General features: G+C 39.3%; 1 protein-coding gene across 3 annotated transcripts in view; it reads right to left on the reverse strand.

The window, feature by feature from the left end:
* Positions 1 to 24,579, reverse strand: part of SMIM14 (small integral membrane protein 14) — a 43,642-nt gene that overhangs the window by 8,473 nt on the left and 10,590 nt on the right. For all 3 annotated transcript variants that reach the window (XM_074822367.1, XM_074822368.1, XM_074822369.1), the window contains exons 2-3: positions 19,810 to 19,920; positions 3,809 to 3,857 (exon numbers count right to left, since the gene is read on the reverse strand). In XM_074822367.1, coding sequence (XP_074678468.1) covers positions 3,809 to 3,857; positions 19,810 to 19,884 — 124 coding nt within the window. In that variant the 5' untranslated portion in view covers positions 19,885 to 19,920. The remainder of the gene's footprint in view (positions 1 to 3,808; positions 3,858 to 19,809; positions 19,921 to 24,579) is intronic.

The following is a 24,579-nucleotide window of genomic DNA, read 5'->3' on the forward strand; positions in this document are numbered from 1 at the left end:
GAAACTGTAAGATTTGCTGAGCATAAACAATCCCAACAGAATATTAAATGTGCTGCACATTCAAAACTCACAGCCTTTTTTCTCCAAGGCACCCACTGAAATGGAGAGAACAGTCATCAGACTCTGATAAATGCTTTACCGTCATAGCAGATATTCTGACAGAATCAGCAGAGGAACAGCCATAAAGTAGAGTGCCCAAATATCTCTTAAGTGGTGCTCATATCTTCCTGTATGTAGCAGTACAAATCCAAAAGCACTGGTCCTGACGCTGGCAGGAAACTCTCTGCAGGGTAGTCACTACAGTATAGTGGTGCCAACAAGCATAAATAAGAATTTAGAGCTAATAACACAAAAATGCAAATGGGGGAGCCTTGGTGCTGCTGCTTTGATCTGTGCTCAGGAAGAATCAACGCAGGGTGTTTCTGAGAACTTCCAGCTGGTAGCAACAGCATAACACATGACGCTGCTGTGACACTGGCTGAACCACAGCCCTGACACTTCCCAAAACAAAACCACATACATCTCATCAGTTATTCCACAACCTTGCAACTTAAGAATTTGTGTATGACAACATTCCCAGCTGCGCTTACAGAAGGAAGACCAAATCCTGGGAATGAGCAAATGGGTGGGAGTGAAACAAACTTCTTCATATCAAGGTCCTGAAACGAGGAATCAAAGTCAGCAAGTAAGAGGAGATGGAGCTGTGGGACCTAGGGAAGAGGAGACCCACCTCAAAAATTAGCTCATCACAGTACAGCTCATCAGAACAGGATGAAGCAATGGACAGAAGACTGGCCCAGAATTGTTTTAATCTGTCTCTAAAAACATCTCTAGAAGCTTCTCCAGGCTCAATCTGTTTGGTTTTGCCTTTCACTCCTGGGAGTCTTACAGAGCTCATGCTGGCCCAAGCACAGAATCACAGAAGCATCACAAAATAATCTGACAAATAGGCAGTCAGTGTCATTGCATCAGCAGAAAAATACCTTTGCTGGAACTAAATTTAAGGCAATATAATAATGTCAGAGAGGATTTACTCTATAATTTTTGCTTTGGTTTTTGAAACAAACCACTGGTTTGGAACAATTACTGCCAAATTGCTTGCATCTGCACAGACAGTTATTACAAGGATCTCTTTCAGGATGGAAAGCTATTTGCCACAAACCATTCACATCCCCACTGTACTATAGCTTGGTTAGCATGAAAGCTGTCCCACAAGCTTTGTGCCCACACATAACAGAACTTACTCATTTATACAGTCTTTAGCCTAAGAGCTTCATAAATATTGATGAGCCAAGACTCCCAAGGCTTGAGTGAGAATGACCTACCATCTCTTGGTTTTGACTGTGGACGAAAGCTCAGAAAGCTGCACAGCCTGTCTGTGCCTACTTCTAATACAGAAAATATTCTGTCTCTGTCATCTGACTCTTTCCCTCTCCTACATGCCTGTGATTTAAAAAAAAAAAAAAAAAAGACATAGAAGTCTAAGGTGTGGGAGACTAAAAAGTCTGCCCTAGGACAGGTGCATTTGGGAGAGTGGTGCTGGAAATCCCAGACACACATCACAACTTGGTAAGGCCACAAAAAAAAGAGTAAAGCCAGCAGCACTTTTATGGCACATGTACACCGCACTGGTTTTTTTTCAGGGGTTATTGGGGGTTATCTTTTCCCCTTCAGCCCAACATGGCAATGAATCTGGGACTGTTTCACACTGGGAGGGCACAGCGCAAGTCCAAGCTGGATGCCCATCTCTAAACAGGTTTTACTGGGGAGTGAAGAGGGAGGAACATGAGAGTAAATGTGCTGGGTTTGTGTGGCAGGGTTTTTGGTAGCAGGGGAGGGGGCTACAGTGGTGGGCCCTGTGAGAAGCTTCTCAAAAGCTCCCCTGGCTCCAACTCAGACCTGCCTCTGGTCAAGGCCAGGCCAATTATCGATGGTGGCTGCACCTCTGTGATAATGTATTTAAGAAGGGGAATGGGGGCGGGGGGGAAACTTGTGAGGAGGAGTTATGAGAAGGACACCTATGCGAACACTGAGCTCAGTGGAAAGAAGGAGGAAGAAGGGGGCAGAGGTGCACCGGAGCAGAGACACCCGCCCTGTATCCCGTGGTGAGACAGCAGGGCCACCCCCCTGCCGCCCATGGAGGTCACCCGAGGAGCAGAGATTTGCCTGCGGCCTGTTGGGGACCGCTGGGGCTCTGTGGGAAGAAGCAGCCCCCGCGGTTGTAGTTGGGCACTGGGAGGACTGAAACACGTGGAGGTGACCCACGCCGGAGCATCTCAAGAAGAATGCATCCCGTGGGGAGGAGTCACGGCAGAGAGAGTTTGTGGAGGACTGTCTCCTGTGAGAGGGATGACACGTGGAGCAGGGGGAAGAATGCAGAAGAGTGCTTCCTCCCCTTGGAGGGAGAAGTGGCAGGACTTACTGCATCCCCCATCACCTGCCTGCGCACCACTGGGGGGAGGAGAGTGAGATATCAGGAACAAAACTGAGCCCGAAAGAAAGAAGAGGTGGAGGGAGGTGTTTTTAAGATATGGTAATGCTTCTCACTGTCCCATTCTGTCTGTTAAATGGTGTTGTTGTTAGTGTTTTGAATTAAAGTGATGTCCTTTTTCTTCCCCTAACAAGCCTGTCTTGCCTGTGACCATAATGGGTGAGTGACCCCTCTCTGTCCTTATGTTTATTCCAGAGCCTTTTGACTGATTTTTCTCCTTCCCACCACTGGGGGTGAAGGGGTCAATGAACGGCTGGGTGGTGCTCAGTTGCCCTCTGGGCTCAAACCAGACAGTGAACAAAGGCATTCTGTCTCCCCAAGATCCTGGAAACCTTGACTGCACTGCTCCTAGACCTGTAGAAGACACAGACACCAGCAGCTCTTGCTTCCAGGAACACTGCTCACGTGCTCCCTGCTCCCTTCAAGCATTATGGTAGTCCTGATGCCAGCTAATTGAATGAGTTCATATGCTCAATTGGTAAAGCAATATAGGAAAAACAGATCCACTTCATTTTTATTTATAAGCATTTGGCGATGTTCCCTCTAGACCATGAAAAGTGTAAACAGAGCGCCTCAGGGCAAGCTTACATTACTGCATAACCTCTGCACAGCTATGCTTCCCTGCAGATGCTTGTAACGTTTGACTGTCCTTGTAATGCTCACCATTTGGGAGAGGTTTTTTGATGTATTTCACAGCAAATTTCAAGGAAGCGTACACACTAGTCCTCTGCTTCATTAACTACGCAGCCGCCAAGTCAACAGAAATGCAGTCACAGTGTATGTCAACTTAACAGTCAGAGCTGGTGCGGGATCTCCTCTCCCTCACAGTGGAGTAGAGGGTTCACAGTACTGACAGTAAGTCACTCAGCCTCAGCTGTGAACATGTGCGCGTGTGGGGCTCTGTGCTGAACGTCCAGTCTTCACTGGTTAGGCTGCTATGACTGTAAGGCAGACAAATAAAGCTGCCTCCAAATTTTCTCCTTAGGGAAAAATTGAAATGATCCTGTTCGGAGGCTAATGGTAAGATTCAGTAATGCTTGAGGCCCAATCAATGGTCATGCTGGTATATTGATACCTCCAGTCTTCTCACCATTGCCAATTCCATACAATGCTTCCAATGTACAAATGTCCATCTGCATCGCAGATTCTCAGAAATTACTTCCCCAACATAACAATTTTAGTATTGTAGTATTTGATTTAATGTAGTATGTTCCTATAACATTAACTCAACAGCTGCATTTTGAAGATCAGTCAGGCTGTATTTTAATTACTACTGTTTATTCTACTTCCATGCACCCGATCTCAATAGTTACTCACATTCCTGAAGGCATTCTGTGTCTGTGCAGTACGACTGGGATTGTCTCAGCTGAAACAGAAAAAAAGAAAGGCATGACACTTAGCAATGAGACTTGGTCAGCTTTACCAAAATCATGATTTACTATAACATCAGAGCAAAAGTTCAAGATAAGGAAGATTATAACTGATCCTTTACTGCATCACACTTGGCTTATGGTGTGTAAAGAATTCCAGGTATGCAGTTTCTGAACTATTCCAGGAGGTAGTTTCTGAACACTATTTACATAATACCTTTAAATCACCTCACTGAAGTGTTATTGCTTCCACACAGGTCGTAACCACTGAATGCCTTTTAAAATTCAAGTTAAAAATCTATAGTGATATAGAAGTTGTTATATACAGATATATTCTCTACACACATTTTGGGATTTATAATGGATAGGTGTTACTACTGTTATCTAGATCAAATAACATTAAAATACTCTGTGATTACATAACAATAAATGATCAGACTGTGATAACGGTTATGCACAGAGAAGCTGAATAAAAATTTCATATTTAAACTTAGCACATTATTTTTTCCACCTAAGATCTTTTTTTAAAAGCTGATTTTAATATGTATTTTACTTTTTTTCCTCTTTACTGATGGGTAAAATTTAAAACACTTCTAGCAACTGTAATGACTATTTGCATTTACAAACTAGGTAAGGTTGCTAACTGCAAGAAAAGTCAACACTGGCTAACCTGCAAATCAGTATAACTATTTTACAGATGACAGTAAAAAAAGAAAGACAAATATCACCTTCTTTATCAGGCACAGAGAGGTTAAATGGATGGGATTTAATCTGCCATATTATGGCAATAGGTTCTATCCTCTGCTTAGGTAAACCACAGAGATTAATAATGAACGTTTTTAAAAGTACAGAATTGTTTACAATGTCTTGGTTAGAACAGACATTTGCTTTTTGACAGGTTTTATGTCACAGTGTCACAAATCCCAACACTTCTTGGCACAACAAGCTAATCTGTTTATTATCAGTGTAAATATACAAATGTAAAAGAGAAGAAAAGTTGATGTTCCTTATGAAAGAAATACATGAATAATTTCTACAGACCCGATTTCCCCTTGTATTGGCATAACTGATTTGCTCTATGTAGTCATAATATTATGCAAAGCACATCAAGGAAACAGATGAGCAACCGAAGGAGGAAGACATTTGGAAAAGCCTAAGCTCTTTCCTTTATCATAATAATTTTCAATGATCGATGCATTTGAGAAAGAAAAAAAATGTAACTGGAGATTGATCACATTTATTCTTTGATTAATATATTAAGATCTGCTAGCAAATTTACTGAGACTACAGAGAAGTTCCTTAGGAAGTACTGGGAAGGCTGGAATTAACCATTTTGCTATTTCTATAGTTAAAAACAACAGCAGGAGAAATTCAAACAAAAGACTTCTACTTACTTTATTAAAAAAAAAATCTATCAAACTATGCATATTTCCTGCCCTTCATATATGGAAGTTCATTTTATTTTCAAACTTTTTAATTCATTCTCAAAGGGGAGGTTTTATGTTAGCAATAATACCAATTTGGAATGTCCGACACTGACAGTTCCTGAACTGGGAAAACCGGGTATCACTATAGCCACATTTTAAAGAGATCAGCAACATCTTCTGTTTGCATACGGGTTTAATACTGGAGGGGGCTTAATTTGTAATCCCTACTTTGTAAAACACACTTTACAGGTATTCTTCAACACAGAATGATGCCCAGAGTTAAAAGAGGTAATAGATCAGAAACATCATAAAGCATATAGTATCTAGTTATTCCTCTGTCCCCACATATAAACTCATAAAGCTTATCTAGTTGGCCCAGATAGGCAACACTGCCTTTGGGTGTTCTAGCCACAATATTAGTTATCTCCCATTCTAAGTGTTACACTCTGTCCAAATACAACTTTTTTAAACCATGCAATTAATGTTTCTATAAAAGCCATCTCAAAAAATGATGCATGCACTTTCTCTTGCTGTTAACATCCCGTTCCTTCACCTGCCTACCAGATGGGCTTCCACTGCTACCACACCAAAAAAAATTATGGAGCTTCAGCTTTGACTGACATGAATATGTTAACCACCAGAGAAGCTTGTTTAACAACAACAGAAAGATATTCTGGCTACAGCTATGCCTTTCTTGAAGAGTCGTCTCAATGGTGACCATGATCACACCATGCTTTGTCATTCACCATCACCTTGACCATTTCTTCATGAAAAGCCTACACACTATCTGGAAATGCCTGTTGATGTAGGAGGCCACCTGATGAAGACACAGTATTAAATCCCAGAGATTTTGTGTGCCCACAGGGTGCACTCAGATATCTAGTTTTATCCTACGGGCATCCTTGGTGACTTCTCAAAAGACAGGACAGGATCCAAGACTGAAAAGTACTGCTGGAAACACCAATGATAGAAATATTACAGTAAGCAAACAGTCTTAAGAAAAATACCATTAGGAGCTGCTATAGATCTCTACTGAAAAAAAATGCTCTTAGATTATATCAGGCCAATATGGAAAAAAGTCTGCTTATGTACGGAGGAACAACGTACAGAGGAACCTTTACAAAGTAGAGAGCCATCTGTACTTTGTCTGATAATGGGACTGTGCTTTCCAGAGCACCTGGACCACAAATACTCATTTTTTTTTAATGGGGATTTAGAGACTAACTGTACAAGGTAGGTTTAGAAACCTCAAATTATGTTGTGAAAGAGTTACAAGAGAAAAGTATGAAAAAACTGCATTTTTTATAATTTGTATGAAATTCCTCTAAATTGAAAACAATACATAATCATATAATCATGCAGATTCCAAGATCCCACCTAAAAAAAATTACACTTCATAGTCTCTGCTACACTCATATCCAGCAATACAAATACTTCTTAGAAATATTTCTCAATTATTCCAGGTAATATAAAAATTTCTTATAAAAACTACTTGTGCTGGAGAAGATTTGGTCAGAACAGGACCACCCATAGACTCAAATAGGTTTTAAGAAGACACAGATCACATGATAAAAATCACACTCAAATATCTTCTTATGCTCACTACATCTCCTGACTACACAGACATGCAAAACCTCAGTAATCCACGAGCAGAAGCTCTAGTAGGGCTCTGTAAACCAGGGAGCCAGGTAACAAATCTGGTTTTAACAGCTCAGTGACAGGCTGCATATTGTTCTCTTGGGATTAAACATGGCAGATGATGGAAAATGAGCAGCAGTAAAAACAGGTTTTTCTCAATTCACTCAGGTGAACTAGTTCCTAACTCTGTAACCCAATATAACCCAATACAAATCTGATCCCTTGCGGTCACTCAATTAGTCAAAAGATGAGAAACAATTCTGGCATGTGTATGAAATGCTTATGTAAGTTGAATGGCTGGGAAAGGTAATGCCTTTTGCTGAAACAAGAATGTTCCTTCTACCAATTAGCTCCCTCCTGATAACTACACCCTTAAGGGACATAGCAACCGTTGGAAAAAAATTGAATGTGAGACATTTCAATCATCAGGTAATTGAAAAAAGAGCAATTATCAGGGACTGGAAATAAACAGTCCTTTACATTCAGATTTTCTATTCTGACGTGGAGGAGGAGTTTTGGCGGAAGTTTGTGGAATAATAGCAAAAAGTTGAACCAGGCCTTCCTCCCCTCAAAAAAACCCTCAAAAAGACTTCTCAAATACACTCAATGGTTTTCAATGGAAGGACCACAGAGTTGATGAGAAAAATCTGAATAGAGAATTAATTCTTAGAATACATTAATTCTTACATACTTAAAGGCAATATTATTAATGGTAGTTTTGGTTTTATTCATATTTTGGAGATCCTTGTATTGTCAAAAATGTTAGTGGAAGATTAATAGTTGACTGCCTGATCTGACACCTGCTAAAGTCAGCAACAGCCTTTCCATGTTTTTCAGTATATTCTGTAACAGACCCTTAAAAAGAACACAGAGATTAGGTGAGTGAAACATCATGGCTTATTCAACAAAAGACGACAAGAGTGAAAAATGATACAAAACTAAATATTTATAGAAATTATTATTTTCTTCCATTTAAATGAAGAGGATTATATCTGAACTTTGACATTCTCTGTGCAGTATGTCATCCAAATACAATAAATGGCTTAATGCAAGTGAGCCAAAAAATGAACTAATTTATCTTTTATTGTCCAAAATGACGTAAAAGTAAATTCCAAGCTTCATGAAAGCTAAAAGGGAGCTAAAAAGGCTCCAAAATTTTTAGTTTTAATACAGTGCAAACTTGTAGGTAATACAAATAAAAATACTAATTATAAATGCACATGATTTAAAATACAACCATAAACTTTAGTTCCCTCCAAGTACATTTAAAATCTTGAATAGCTTAAATTAAAATAATTTAAATTAATAATCCCCAAACCACAAGAACTCTTAATCAATATGAGTATTTGGTTTCTATGAAGCCCCTCATAAGTTCTTGGAACTGGGAAGCACCAGTGGCTGAATTACAGCAAACCAGTATCCACTTACTGACGTATTTTGAATGCAAACCCAACACAATGCCAAGAAAAAAGAAATAGAATTACTTCTAGTGGTAAGAGAGAAAAGGGCTTTTCCTCACTTCTTCCCCACGACACTCAAATTTTGCAATTGCAAAAATAAAAAGACCACATTTCAAGTGGCTCTAGATCCAATTTGAAGCAGTTCTTCCTTTATTTTTTTAAAAAATTTTTCCAAAAGACATAGCTTTTAGCTCCAGTTCACACTAACACAACAGTGTTTAGATCCTGCTCCTTTGAAGCTATAGATAAAGTACAGTTTTAACATGCCATCTTGTGGATCAACAGCATCTACCCATCAAGCATACCTGAAACCTGACTGTGTCCTGCTGCTACTCTTACAAGGGGTGCCATGTTCTGATAGGAGTCTGCAGTTTTTAGCAATGACAGCCACTGCTTTTCGCAATCCCCAGCTGTGAACAAAACATGAACAGTCACAGTAAAGGGACACTGCTTTCGGCCTCTGGGAATTTTTTTTGGTGAAGTCACTATGTGAAGTAAAGTCTCTATTTTTTCATGCGCAAACCTACTACAGACACACAAACATGCCACTGTGTGGTGAAAACAGGGTTTGAATTTTACTGCATGTTAGCTGCTCCACAAAATCACTGAAGTCCAAGTGAAATAGTAAACCCAGTGAAACACGGTTTCATCTAGCTAAACAGAGAACTTCTTTTTCCAATACAGTGACCTCAGCCACTGGGATCATTTCAGTCTTCCCATGAAAGAAGTTAAACTACTTTGCATTTACCGCTCATCACCAATTGCTACTGCGGAGAAGGAAATTCAGATTTCTGCCTACCTTCACAGTAACTCGTTCTTGTGTTAATTCCCTTGCTGCTTCTTCAGAGGAGTTTTCTGAAACTCTTCAGATGAGTTTTCAGAATTTGCTACCCAGAGTCCAACAGTCTCACAAACCCTACAACTAGTCTTGCAATCTCTGCTCAGACAAACTTATTTTTATTAAAGTCAGTAGCGTCTTGCCTGAAAAATGGTTGAATTCCTATCCAGTATGAACAATTTTTCTTCTTAAGAGTTAAGTGTATTATTTAAGAGTTAGGAAAAAAAAAAAGACAAAGCATACAAATATCAGGAAGATACCAATGATCAGAAAGCTCACTGGTTTGCAATTTTTCAGAAGAAATAATGGCATCATTCCTGTCCAAAAGCACTTTCCAACTCCAGAAATGGTGTAATAAAGAGGTAACAAAACAAGAACGACAGGACTAATGGCAGGAACACAGTGCAATAATCAATGAAGTCTAGTGTGAATGGCAGATGAAAGTAAATTATTTATATAGGAATAATTAAAATAATTGCCTTTTAGAATAACTTTTGAGACAGCTCAAAGCAGAAATAAGTCCTCAGAAAAGACATGAATGAAAAATTAGTAAATTCATGAGCCAGGTCTGGAAAAGACCTCCGTACAAAAAATTGTGATGGAAGAAAGCCAGAGAGATGTGTGAAAAAAAACCAGATAAATTAGGTACAAAGATAAGAGAGCAGAAATGGATAATGGTGGCAATGAAAAGGATAGATAAGTAGGAAAGCAAGGACAAATAACTAACTTGATATGGTCATTTATACCATGGCTAAAAGTAAATTTTAAATGGAATCATAAAGACTGTTGATAGAAAATTTTATGTGATAACAAGGGCAGAATATCATCTCTTGTGAAAATAGTTTTTTGCAATTTAGACCAGTTGTAAGCTCTGCTTGTTCTCTCCAATTATGCCCGAAGATGACAACACAATGGCATACTCCCGATTGTGCTCTCATGCTTCTGGGTAATAAAATCACTGTTTGAGCTTTCTTGGCAGCCATGTCTGTCCTGTCCGAAGTATATAAATGATTTAATAAACATGATAAATAAATTGCTGTGGTAGGATAGGCTAGTCCTCAATACAAGCCAGGTTGCAAATTGAATTGTAGCATTATCCATAGAGTTCAGATTTAAAGATGCAAAAAATGACACCTACATGCATTATTCTCCTACAAGCTGGCCAAGAGAAAGAAGAGAAAAATAAGGGGAAAAGAAGGGCATACTGATGGATTTAAATTGTCTCTTAAACTACGTTAGCTTCTCTTAGAGGAACAAACAAGGAAAAAGTGAATACTGCCTTCCCCACTCCTACATTTTCTATAAGCTTATGCAGAATTAAAATAAATGATTGTTCATACAAGGACAGAATAACGATCCGTGATAAAAATATGGAGTTTGGTCCTGTGAGGTGACAAGTAATTTTCTCTCCCACAGCAAACGAGACAGAAGGATGGTTGGTACCTTTCAGAATAATATTTCTAGGTTACAGACCAACTCTTAAAACCCAGAACCATCGGCCAGTTATGACAGAGGGAGAACATTAACTTTCATACTGAAAGACATGAAATTTTATGGAGAAAGATGCAGCAGATAAACAAGTCAGAGGGGCCACTGTGCAAATAGGAGCCCTGATTTGGGCAAGAACTCATTCTTTCCTTTATTTTCTTATTTCTCCTGGGATTGCTGTTTCACCTCAGCATCACACAGATTGCCCTTTTCCACACTTCCCTCACTTTCCTACAATTGCATGACTTTCCTTGGTACTTCATTTTATAATTTTGCTGGCCTTGAGGACCTGGGATATCACTGGCATCCTACTTTTAGTGAATGCAAAGCAGAATGAATTAGCAGGACAGGGAGAGTCAGGGGAAAGAAGATGAAGCAGTGTGATAGTCAGGATCATTACAAGGAGCTCACAGCACCTCTGACTACATGGAAGACTGGACAACAAATGCCTACGAGATAGAATGTTGCACGGTATTACTACAGAGGCATCTGAAAACATTCATAAACATACACATCTCCCAAGAGAGCATTAGCAAAAATAGCTAAAATACAAAACCAGAATTCATGTGGGGTTTTTGACCAAACAGTTGAGTACCTTCTGAAAAATTATGTATATTAGCAAATCAAAAGGATACTCCCACATATATAGCCTCAAGGAAAAGGCTTAGAAGTAGGAGTTCCAACAGATAAGGACAGTTTGCTCTAAGTGTTGATTACATCCACATGTGGCCTGGGAAAAAAAGCACCATTTTCTCCTTTTTCCTCAAATGAGATGGCTACAACACAGGTCTGATCATCAAACACAGTTCAACCATTCATAATACAAGTCATAGCTATTAATTACTTCTGGAATATCAAGCTGACAGAATGTTCAATGCATAATTTTCCACACTGCTTGCAATAGTGTCACACATGCTTTGAGATAGGCATGAGGCATGACTGAGATTTTCTTTTTTCATATATACTGGTTAAGAAGCAGCAGCTTCCAGCATACTACAAAGCTCAGGAATGGAGAATGCAAAGAATGACAGACACACTCAACTTTCAGTTAAGTCCTGATACCTAACCCCTTATAGAAAAAATGGTCTCTATGGGACATAGATCTGAGTGAACATAATTTTTCATGGCTTTTCTTTTTTTTTTTTTAAACATCCACTTACCTGTCTAGAAAATAGTCTCCATTTATACTGCTTGATCTAGAACTAGTTTCTAGGTTAGTGCATTAGTAGTGCATGAATTCTGTTTTGGGGCCTTAACCTGTGCAACACCAACACCTTGAGCACCCAGTGAAGGTGGGGAAATGGAAGTCAGTGGAGCAAGAGCGCTCAGAAACAGGTTCCCACGCTGCCACTCCAATCTTGTGTATTGTTCTTTTGGCCTAGTGCCTCAGGAGGTGCATCTTTTCCCATGCATCTCAGAAGGATGATAGCTTCTTTGTCCTAATAAGCAACCTAAGTTTCAGCTGTTGGTAAAGGCCCTTTTTGAACCACGTTGAATGTCAAGAAATTGGGAATTGAAGGCACAGGTCTGGAAAAAAAGGGGTGACTGAGAGCAAAATGCAATTTCCTACTCTTGGGGTGGTTGGCTAAGAAGGGCTATAGACTAGAAACAGTAGCAACTGATATTAAAAAAACAATAAAAATGAGAAGGCAAATGCTGTGGTACACGCGTAAGCAGTCTCCAGGGCAACCTCCATATTTAGAAGGTCACTTTAAATTATCACGGATGTATTTGGTATAGTTCTGCTGTGCTTTCAGTAGAAGGCCATGTCAGTAGGGTAACTCACTTTTGCTGGTTGCTTGAGGGACTATTTAAGTCAGGCTTAGCTGTGCTGACATCTTGAGAGCTTTTCAACCATTTGCAGCACAACAACACAGATCTATTTCAGTCATCTGTGTTTATTCTGTGCTGTTTGCACAAAGTCTCCCTCAGCCAAGATTCATGGCTATGCTGGATACTATTTCAGACTATGTCAGTTTATAATAGTAAGATTCTAAAATGACCTGGCCAAGAGAATTATGTGGAAACCTGGCTGACAAAAGTGTGTTTGAACCAATTGTGTTGAAATAGTTTTGAGAATTTGCAACCTTTGCTATAAAAAACTAGTGACACCTCAAAATACAAGAGAGATTAAAATAAAGAATGATTTGCTTTGTATTCCCCAGAGTTTTTGAGACATTCAAGTCTTCTGATATAGCAACATAACTAGACATGGGCCATTACTTTGCAATTAGCTACAGAAGAACAAAACACAAGGTTGTAATTCCCATAGAGGTTTGTACGGCCATCAAATCTCTACAGTAGAACTGCTGGCAGTTCATCAGAATAGGTCCTTTTGTATTACAGAATTAGAAATGTTTTGTGTTAAAGAACATATTGCTCATTTTCATAGAAACTAGTATGACACAATTCTGAAGTCACAGTTGCTATAAAGCAAATAATACTGTATCAGAAGGGGAAAAAAAAGGACGTTTACATGATATAAAGTTATGTGTGTTAGTGGCTTGCTTTGACATTTCTGGCCACTCTAAGTAGTCATACACAGATCTCAGGCTTCACGGAAGATGCTCTATGTATGATTATTCCCTGTCACCACATACACTGTGTTTTCAGTCTAGTTTTCAGACTTGAACTGAGCCTTGGGCTAAGATACTCCATGGATCAGCCATCCTTACTCAGAAAGCATCGAAGTCCAGAAGAGTAACATAGTGCAATCAGATTTTTATTTTACAAAAAAAGGGAAAAAAAGGGAAATAAAAAAGGTTCAAATATAACATCATTCTTATCTAGAGATTTGCTATCTTCTGCCACAACTAAGACAGGAACCATTTCCTCTGGATTCCACAGAATGTCCTTCATCGTGACTCTTTCAAAAAACTGGCCTCTTGTCTGACAGAGTTCCCCCCCCTTAAAGTACTTGATGTAGGTTGTTGTTCTTCATTCTTGAACTTTGGCTCTTCTTGTCAAAATAAGTTTTGCAGATGGAGGAGACTGAACAAGAGATATAGTCATACAAGCTAACAGACCTGTCATTGTCTTCTGACAGCTCTTGTGCATCTGCAGAGGATGGAGAGTCTTGTGATATTTTTACTCTATGCTTACTTCCTCTTATGGAAGTTTCCAATTATCCGCTATATCCATAGAGTAAATAGTGAGCCCAACATACAATAGTCAAATTGTTACACAACACCACCAAATCATAACAGAAGTTGTCATGGGTATTACATACTAGAAGTTATATTTATGAAGTCACAGCCAAAGACTTTAGATTTCTATTGTTTCCTAGGAATATTTGGAAATCATAGTATTTTCTTATTATTTACAGTGGCCATACTACAGTTTTCCATGTGCAAAATTCTTGTATTTTGACACCAAGGAGAACCCTGAAAAATCCACTTCAGGAAAATGATAGAACATACAGCATATGAGAATTCAATGCCACTAAAGTATCTATATATAAAGTCTCAGAACTGTGGGTATGAACGATATCTCCCAGTTAACCTCATAAGCAGCAAAAAAATCTTTTAAAAATATCACGTGTATTAGAGATATACAGTTCACTGTCTATAAAATCTTCATGGTATTATGGATTAAGAAGAAAAAAACCCAATGAAACAAACCCCTGCTTAGTCAAGCAAAACAAAGGACAGAAAAACAATCAAGCCACATAGCTTAGTAAGAGTTAGGCTTTTTAAAAACAAACAGCTTGCTTGTTTGTAATTTTCAGTGGTGTTGCTAATAGCAGAAAGGAAGAAGAGTTTAAATGACAATAGCTTTTTTTCATTGTATAAGCATTCATTGTAATGACAAGATGAACTGAAGTCTGCACTTCCGAGATTTAAACTATATGCTATATATAAAAAAATATAATGTATTCATCCACAAATTGTATTTTAAATGCCAAATACATTCTCTAAGAATTTCAAAGTAAATACACCAATTAAATTAGAATATAAAAGTAACATGTTGGGAATTAAAACGAGAACTTCAGGTTGTCAAGTCAGACTTTTTGATGTCCTTCTGACCTCAGCACAGCAGCGTCATTCAAATTTCCCATACAGCTCTTAACAGAAATTCTGCATATTTGAATACGTATTTTTAACTCTACATGTAATAGCCGTAACTGAATACACCATGTCTTCTTCATTAGCAGAAGCCTGAATTCTTATCAGTGTTGTTCTATACAGGTATAAACAAATTAGTCTGTAAAATTAGTTTAGTTTTAACGTGAATGCAAGTTATTAAAGTCTACATCAATCATTGGGTTTTTGCACAATGTCATTACTGGACTGAAGAAACCTAAGAGTACATTTCCACATGGGGCATCTCTTATAATTACATTGTTATTCTGTTAAATTTGATCTTAACTCTGAACTTCTGGATTTACAATGCTCGGTCTGGAGATAATTAAAACCATCTTGTTATCCAATTTGCTTCAAAATCCTGATAAGTAGTTGTAAGAGTCGGTCAGAAGATCAGCATTGTCTCAACATTGTCATCAGGGACATGGAGAGTGAGGTACCCGACAACGGCCTGTTTGGAACACAGTTGCCGATCCCTGGAGTGGAATGCGGTGCAAAGGCTTCTGAATACAGAACTGTGTGGCACAGCGAGTGCTGTGCTCTTCTCCTGAGTACTGAACCGTGTGGTGCAGGGAGTGCAGTGCTGTTCTTCGGTACCTGAGCCGTGTAGTACAAAGAGTGCTGTGCTACTGCTCAGTACCTGGGCCTAGCCAGAGCTGTCAGAGATAACCACATAGCCACTGTCAGAAAAGATGGATCGCAACTGTTGCCATAACACTGATGAAGAAATCATGAACTTTAGATGAACTTTGCTTCATTATAATACCAAAACACACCTCCTGGTCGAAGGCTACCCGCCTCCAAGACTGACCACACCTCGGACACTCCCCCTGCGCATGCATGATGGCCTTGCTCGAGAAGGGTGGAGATATGATAATTGAATTCTAAGAAGGGCAGAGACCCCTGAGGCAGATGTGGAGCAAGGTGTGTTACTAAGCATAAAAGATGACTTCTGGACAACGAAAATTGGAAGCTTCCCCACCAAGGATCACGACAATTGACGCAGCATCAGCTGGACCCGGGACCGTTAGGACATCGTGAGATCAGTGGTGGTAGCTATAACCCCTCTCCCTCCTCTCTCTAAACTTAACTTTACTTCCTCCTTTCTTTCACCCATCTCTAACTATCGCGTGCCGCTTCACGGGCAACACAATAAAGTTTCACTGTTTGATTACTGCTATCCCTTTTGGTGTTGGTTGCCTTAATTTTGCACTTTCGAGATTGTGGTAAACGAACCATCATGAGTCCACCGAGTGGACTGTGACAGTAGTCCCAGCTATAACACCATTCAAATGTGCTCTGGTGTGTTTTATACCTATCTAGGTTAAAAAGAATCAACAATTAAGTAGGTATAGGGAACCATTCTGGTTGGTTATTATCCAAGCATGCTTGGATATTTTTTCTCCTCCTCAGGATGAACAACTACAGAATGCCTAGCTTTCTTATAACACAATGGTTTTGGAGTAAAGGTTTTGAGGATCCAACTTTCAGAGTTAGTGGGCAGCCAGTCTCCATTCAGACTTGTGGGGTTCAGCAACTCTGAGAACCAGTGTCCAAGGGTTCCTTTTAAAACAAATAGTAAAATTCCCGTTTGCTTATGTTGTGTAAGATTGAGTGACAAAACAGCAGCTTAGAAAGCAAACTCTTACTGAAGCTTAAAAATTACGTATGTAATAATGGAAGTTCAGCAAGTCTCTGGCTAAAATCATGCAACAGGTTACTTGAGGATAGTCTGGCTGCTGACTGTGATTTTTCAGACTTTTCCTTTCTAGATTCTGACAAATTATCCTAGCTAGTGATTAGTTCTTATAAATATTTAGGAGCATCTGTTTTGCTTTTTAGGATAGATGAAATCTGGCATTTCCCCTTACTCCTCACAGTTTCAAGTGCTAATTGGTATGAATTGGAAGCTGGACACTGAGCAATAAACTCCATTCCTGCAACTACACGTGAACACCGTTAGACCAGTCTTGGCGACTGCCCAAGAGTGTGCACCTATGATGTGCTCTATTTACATTCACAATACAGGAACTAGTGTGCGCCTCCAGATGATCCATTTGCACCCACCTTACACTGTACAGAGAAGCCCAGGAACAAAATCTCACAGATCTTTGCAGCACTTCTTCTGACTCTGGACACAACTCACCTACATCATTCATACCTAGAATCCTCCAGCCACAACACAAAGAGAACTGGCTGACTGCTGACACTGCCTGTTAGTATCTTCTAACAAAAAAGTAAAAGATAAAAAATGCTGAATGAGGGATTAAAGTCTGAACTGTACTGGTTCAGATTTGCATCTGACAAGTCTCAAAAGGCAGCCAACATGCATCCTCCTTTCTCCCTCCCAACTTCCTCTGTCACCACTTTAGCATGTGTCTAGAAGCCTCAAGGTCCAGAATCAACATGACTGTGGGATATGGCACAAATGTCGTGTTGAGGACAAGAAGAAAATCCTTCTTGGGAAAGAACATGTGTATGAGCGTCCATATGGGGGTAGCAGGGAGACCTCAAAATATTTTGAAATTGTGCCTCTGGGAAGCACGAGCTAGGAGGGCTGGGCCCTGATGTAAAGGCTCCACAGAAGAGACAACTGTTCTCCACAGAAGCCTCAATTTTCTACACCCTTGTGCCAACAGCACTGACCTTTAAACAGTGCACAAGTAGACTGAAGGATGTGATTACACCCCTGTACTCAGCACTTTAAACCCATATCTGGAATACTGCATCCAGTCTTGAGTCCCCTACACAGGACACATTTACAGACTGAAGTGAATTCAGCAGGGTGTCACCAGGGGCTGAAGCACTTGTCCTGTAAGGAGAGGCTAGGGGAGCTGGGCTTGTTCCGCCCAGAAAAGGGATGGTTTTGAGTGGATCCAACAGCAGCCCCCCAGTACTTACAAGGAAGTTACTGAGAGGACAGAGATGGGCTCTTCACAGCGCTGTACGGCAGAGGGTATGATACATTCAACCAAAACAGTGGATGGAAAAAATTTCTACCAAAAGGACTGTCAAACATTGGAGCAGGTTGCTCCAAGAGGCTATGGAATTGCTATCCTTGAAGATTTTCAAGACTCATCTGGAATAAAAGCCCTGAATGACCTGGTCAGAATTCACTGTGGAACTTGCTCTGAGCAGGAGGTTGGCCTAGATGACCTTCTGAAGCCCCTTCCACCCTGAACAGTCCTGGTAACACCAGCGAATGGGCACACATTCGTTTCACCTCTTGCACCTTCATCCCCCAAACAAGCCTGTTGCCTGTTCAGCAATAAACGTGAGTCAACCTCTAATGACTTGTATCAAAAGAGCAATGGCTGCACCACACCTGGGAACTACCAAAGGGAAATTCTGTCAGGCCCGTAAAGCACATGGAATTGGCTATGCAGACATGCTCTATTTGTCCAATGTCATTTTGGACTTTGGTGCAGCTGGCCACTACATGGATCTGGGCTGTCTGGCAACTCCAGCTTTGATGCTTAGCCCAAGGGTCTCATGGTCTGTGAGATGACACATACTTGCCATTTCCTCTGGTTGATGTGGGGGACCATTTTGCCTTCTGCTGAAATCACTGATGTAGCCCTCCCATTGAGAGAACCCGGTCTGGGGTATTTTGTCTCCCAGTGTGGCCTGTGTGTTTTTGAGGAGGCATTCCATGTGCACAGGCCCAGGGGTGCAATGTGAGAACATGATGGCACAGGTTCTGCAGTGCTGCGTTATGGACATGTGTGGTGAACTCTGCTTACTCTGAGCAGAGTAAATCTGGAAAATGGGGTCAGTCAAGCTCCCTGAGAGCACACACAGGTACAGCATCTGCCTGGCTTTAGGTTCTTCCCCTGACACTCCAGATGAGATAGCGTAATAATGCACTCCAAGGCTGATAAAAGGTGGACGCTCAGGATTTTATATTCAGGGTGAAGCAGGACTACATGAGCATAACCTACATTTGCAAGAACAAGCTATATATACTCCTTACAAAGTGCTGTTTAAAACAAGTTTGTTCTTTTGTGGATGTATGCACGTGGAAGTGGTTTTATTTTAAGGGCAAGCACATAAATTGATTCTTTATTCCTAGACATACATTCTTTGGGGACTTATACATTAGCCCTACTCTTATCATAGGCTAGTGAATGACATGTTTTCCTGATAGCCTTCCTAAAATACTGATAAGAAACCTCTTGAAGAAGGGCCTGATCCTAGAGAGGATGCTCTTCACACATACTGCCTTGCATAGTTATATACTCAGTACCTTAGGCCCTAAAAAACAAAATTGGATAAAAACAAATTCATGAAAATCAACAAGGGGAAGTGTATGAAATGAAGCTGATGTACAATGTGATCTTAGAAAAGTTTAACTAAATTAGAGTTCTAATCAAGTTCACCTAATTGCTCACAGTTCACAATTATTAGTGTTATTTAAAAAAAATATATACTTTTACTTAGGAAAAAAATAGCACTTTGTAGGTTTTTCTTCAATGGACAGTGAACTAAGTTCCATACAGAAGCAAAGAATCATTGCTATTTTACAGGTGACAGTTACAGCAATGCAAAATAACTTGCTTGAAGTTGCTCAACCATATCAATGACGTAGCAAGAAAGAGAATTCATAACTCAAAATCACTGGATACTCAACTTCAGAATTTTTTAAAGCTTAGTTTTAAAAATTTGACATTATTATCTTGCCATATAAGTACATGGAACTTCATTATGTGTGGTATCACCTTGAACTTGAAGAGTTTGCAGAGAAGAGTTTGGTTTTAGGCAGACTAAAAAAGGGTTACAAAGAAACATTTCAATAGAAACACTGTCAATGCTGTCAAAATGCAGCCCTGGGAAATAAACAGCAAGCTATCATTTTTATTAACTATTCAAAAGTTCATCAGAAAGTCAGATACACAGGTTCTAACTATTCACACAACTGAATAAGCAGAATCAAAAGCATCAGTAACTGCAAATCTGCAAGAGCTGAAATAATGTCTGAATGACCACCCTTCCAAATATCGTCATGTTATCCTTACCAGATTAATCAGTCTTCTCATTGCATGTTCATGCGAGCAAATGCATTCACAAGGATCAAATCCACCTTCTGCCATGGCTCTCTGGATAAACCTGAACTTGTCTGTGAACACCTAAGAAGAATAAGAATAAAAGGACAATGAACTCTTTTTCAACTGACCTTATTTTCAAGAGACTCACACATCAAGTTTCAGTTCACTTAATGCCAGGGTGAAAAGGCAAAACAAAGCAGGGTAATCCTATTATTCCTTTGGCAGCATGAAAGAAGAAGTCTGGTATGTGCAGTTACATTTTGATGTTGCTGAAAGCAGTGTCTCACACAGGCTTCCTTAGAGAGACAATTTCTTTGCAAGAATTTGTGTGTCTCCCCTGGGTTTTCGCACATACCACAATGAAATCCTAACAAACAAGAACCACAAAGATTAAATTCTGGTCTCTTATCTGCATAGTGGGACTCTTAAGTGTATGAACATAGTTTGAAAAGTCAGGGGAACTTGTACTCCTAAACCCTAACAAACTGCTGGCATTCTCCCTCTGGATCAATGTACAGGAAAATAATTTAAAACCCAGTAAGTCCTTTGCTAAAGGGAGGAACAATCATCCTTATTGTATAATGAAAGCAAGCAGCAGGGGTGCAAAAGTAGATGTACTTGGAAACACTTTAAAAATGGAGCTACACACACACTAATTTTAGATCAAAGAAGTAGGTCATTCACTTAGCAATACAGAAAGTTCAAAGAAGCTGTAATGGACATGGTGGGGAATAAATTCTAGGTTATTTGCCTGCTAAAACCACTTACACTGGACACATCAAGCGTATCTTTACTATTTATGAATAGCTTTCTCAGTGACTTAACTGATAGTCAAAATGGGTAGCAGATTGCAAGGCACTTCTACCCTTGTGGTCAAATCAGGGATTGATTTCTCTCAAATGAGCACTCTTACAATCTATTATTAGAACAGTTCTGCATAATGATACTTTCAAAATATTTTTGTTAACTTGGCATCAATAAAGCTGGATTCAGACTGTGTTTGTGTTGCACACACTGGGGCCCTAATATGAGATAACTGGCAAGCTTAATAATGCCACAGCACAGAGCAGGTGACCCTCTCAATTTCCTAAAACAAGCAGTTTAAGAAGGCGACAGCCATTTGATAAGGGTGTGCTGAATCAACAGATGTGCTCTGCAGTCATCACCTATAAAAACTTACAGCCTTGATCTTACATAAGCATTTCAATGTTTTAACCTCACTAGGAGAAAGAGGAGAAACCCACATAAGGTACCTTCATTCAACAGAATGTATCACCACAATAGTTCTTCCCTCTCGGGGGAAGACAGAGATAGAAAAAAGAAAACACATTTCAGAAGTCCTTCCTCTGTCAATGTCTACCACTCTTCTGCATTATCCTCTGCCATGGTGGAGAGAGCCAGATGGTAAGAGATATCCATATCTTCATTACACAGTCTGAACATCAGTGCCCTTAGTCTGCTAGGGTCTCCACTTTTTAAAAAGAATACTGAAAACAAGCTTAAAAAATAATTTTGATGGAATGGAAGAAAGGCTTCTTGCCGAGACACTAAGAAAGAGTAATCTGGCAATGTAGTGAGAAGAAGACTGAGAGATGACTTGATTATGTAGCGTACAAGTACCTTGGCATAGAAAAATAAACCTGAGAAGTTCTTTAATGAAGAGGTGATCAAGAACCAATGACTAGAAGCTGTAATCAACCAAATTCAAAAGAGAAGAAATGCATACATTTTTACCATTACACTGACTAGTGCAACAAACTGCCTAAGAAGGGGTGTATTCCCCATCTTTCAATGGATTCAGACATGCTTCAGCCAAATACAGGTCATTGAGTAAAGTACAGAAGCACCCAAGTTTAGACATAATATTCTCCAATATCCAGATGATCTAATGATTCCTTCTGAGAGTTAATTATAAAGCTACTACACTAACTTTCGTGAAATTATCTCAGAACCACTAGAACTGCACGACAGCAATAGAAGAAATTCTTTAACTACACAAGCTCCCTGGATGATATACCGCGCCAACCAGAATAGCCTTTCTAAAACCATCTTAGCATGAGGAACAGGTAAAAGCACTGATTGCTAAATAGTGCAAAACAGTTTCTCTGGACATAATGCTGACATCCAAAAGAATGTATCTGAACCAGTAAAGTTGCAAAACAATATTTAATTGTAACTTGAAAGAATTTAGGAGTCAGTAACACATAGTAATGTCACAGCAATGAACAGAGGAGTATTTATACATGACTACAAGAAATCAAATCATCATGTAAGAGTCATCACCAATGAAACCAGGCTAACATTCTTTGCAGAGCATATAACTGAAAAAGATTAGACAATAAACAGGGAAAATTAATCTGTCATATAACATCATAAATTTAAGTGGATGTGCGCTAGAAGGAATTTACCCCAAGGCATCCGAATTGTACATGAGAAATTACCTTAATGAGCTAAAATAACACAGAACACCTGTCATCAAGTAAAATGCCATCCAAACTTTCAACAAAAGATCCCTTGCAAGCTTTCTCACCTTCACATGATGCTGAAAGGAATAATCCTTTATCTTTCCTTCCTCCAAGCCCATAACAAGCTCTTTCACCAGCAAAGGTCCTAAGATGGACCATCTATTTTAGGAACAGCATTAGGTTTTCCCCTGATGAAGATACTTTTAAAAAAAAAAACAAAAAAAACACTAAACCCAAACCACAACAGGTTACTAATCCCCTTTATGCAATTATTTTTGCTGGGAACTGGAGGAAACAGAGATTTTATATGTTATAAAGAAGAGAGAACCAGTCCATACTATATGATGATTTTTACTTGTAAAATGACACTTTTGGGTCTGTATTCCTCATTAAAACATTCTTGGGTTAATAACTGTATTATTTGTAACACACTTTGAATGCATAAAGTACTAAATATCAACTAAGCTCTGTAATCAGATCCTTAAGTTTATTAATGCTTTGTGATCCTGTGTAAGATTTGGTAATAAGAGACTAGTATTTTTATATATCACAGAGCTGAATTCCTTGGCTCCACTGCATGCTCTTAAGCAGCCCGTTCCTATCAAAATCCTGTTCCAGAATTGCAATGTGTTTCCTGCCTGCCTCCCAGTACTTGCAATTGTCTGATCTCACGTCAGCGGTCTGCCCAGCTCTGACCTCTTTGCTGTGAGTCACACCAGCTCTCCACCTTTTGCAAATACAGTTCTTCTATATACAATCTATCACACAAAATGGGAGGATGTGCTCCATTCTTCTCCTTATGACCTGGAGGAAGAAAAAAAAGCTTGTTCTGTATGCCTTCCTGTTTATCATTACCTTGTTTTTCTTGGAACTGGTAAGACCACAGCAATTGGTAAGGCTGTGATGTCAAATATCTGCAAGTACTCTGACTGAGAGTTACTTTTACTCTACTTAAAATGACTGTATTTTGGTTTGACCATATAACTGCTAACACAGTATTTAATTCACAGGTTTACAAACAGCTGGAAGATACATTTGGTAAATATGCCAAAGCTCACACTGATAACAGCTGAGAAGGTATATATTATGACCTCTAGATCAAGCAAACTGATAGAGAGCATAATAAGGGAGAGAATTTGTAAACGTGGACAAATATGATATACCATCAAAGAGTCAGTATGACCTTTCCAGTGTAAAGAAGCCCACAGAAACAATCATGAACACTACTACCATAATTAAAATATTGTAGTCAGAGCCAGAATTACTGTAATTTGGGAGCAAAGTGGAGGATGGTGTCTGATGATTTAAGAAATAAAAGCCCACCATTACCTTTTGATTTGAGCATCTATTTGAAATTGTAGGCAATGAAGCCACACTGAAAAATATTTCTAGTCTGTCATGATTTAAAAAATAGCATTCTCGGTTATAGTAATTATTGCAAATTGTTTCTTCTTTTATTATCTTCCCCAATCCCAGACCTACAGCTGTGTATTATATTTTATACACCCTACTATCAAAAAAGCAATCTTTATGTCTACAATCCAATTGGGTTTTTGTACCTGGAGACTCTTATGTATTTTAAATTATTGCAATGACTATACATTATTTCCCAATTCAGCAGCACCTCTCCCAAGTAAATAGCCTGCAGCTGGTGAGCTCTGGAAGACAGAAATTATATGCTGCCTCTCTCCACCCTAATCATTACAAAACTGAATTCCTTTCTAGCATGAAGGCAAACAAGAAGTTTTGACAATTTTCCATGTGCTGGATGCCCTCCAATGTGACTCCAAAAAGATGCTGATTAGCAAGATTTTCAAAGTGCACATATTGGTGATCTCTACTCCTTGATATAAAGGAGTGTGTAAAAATATTTATAATTCCAGTACTCAAAGAAACATTCACTCTCTACGATACATAAATCAGAGTCACTCCAGATTTACCACGGACTAAACCTGGCATCTGCAGCATCAAAACTCTAAACCCACTAACTCTTATCTTTCCTGGATCCAGGCATTTTTAAAATGTAGACTATCACACACACAATACATACAATGGCTGAAGATTTGCTCTGCTAAGAACTATTTTTGCTGTGTTGCTATCTTCTTGAAGGTTGAAGGTAAGAAATACTTGGGAGCAAAATACCTCACCATACAGCAGACAAGTAACAGAATCTTTCCACATTAAAGAGAAACAAAACCCTATTCAGCTCCTCGTTACAGTTTTTCAGCCAACTGCAATAACTCAAAGCACAATTGTCAAATATCTCTAAGAGGCC

The sequence above is a fragment of the Strix aluco genome, chromosome 4, assembly GCF_031877795.1.
Source record: "Strix aluco isolate bStrAlu1 chromosome 4, bStrAlu1.hap1, whole genome shotgun sequence".
Taxonomy (NCBI): domain Eukaryota; kingdom Metazoa; phylum Chordata; class Aves; order Strigiformes; family Strigidae; genus Strix; species Strix aluco.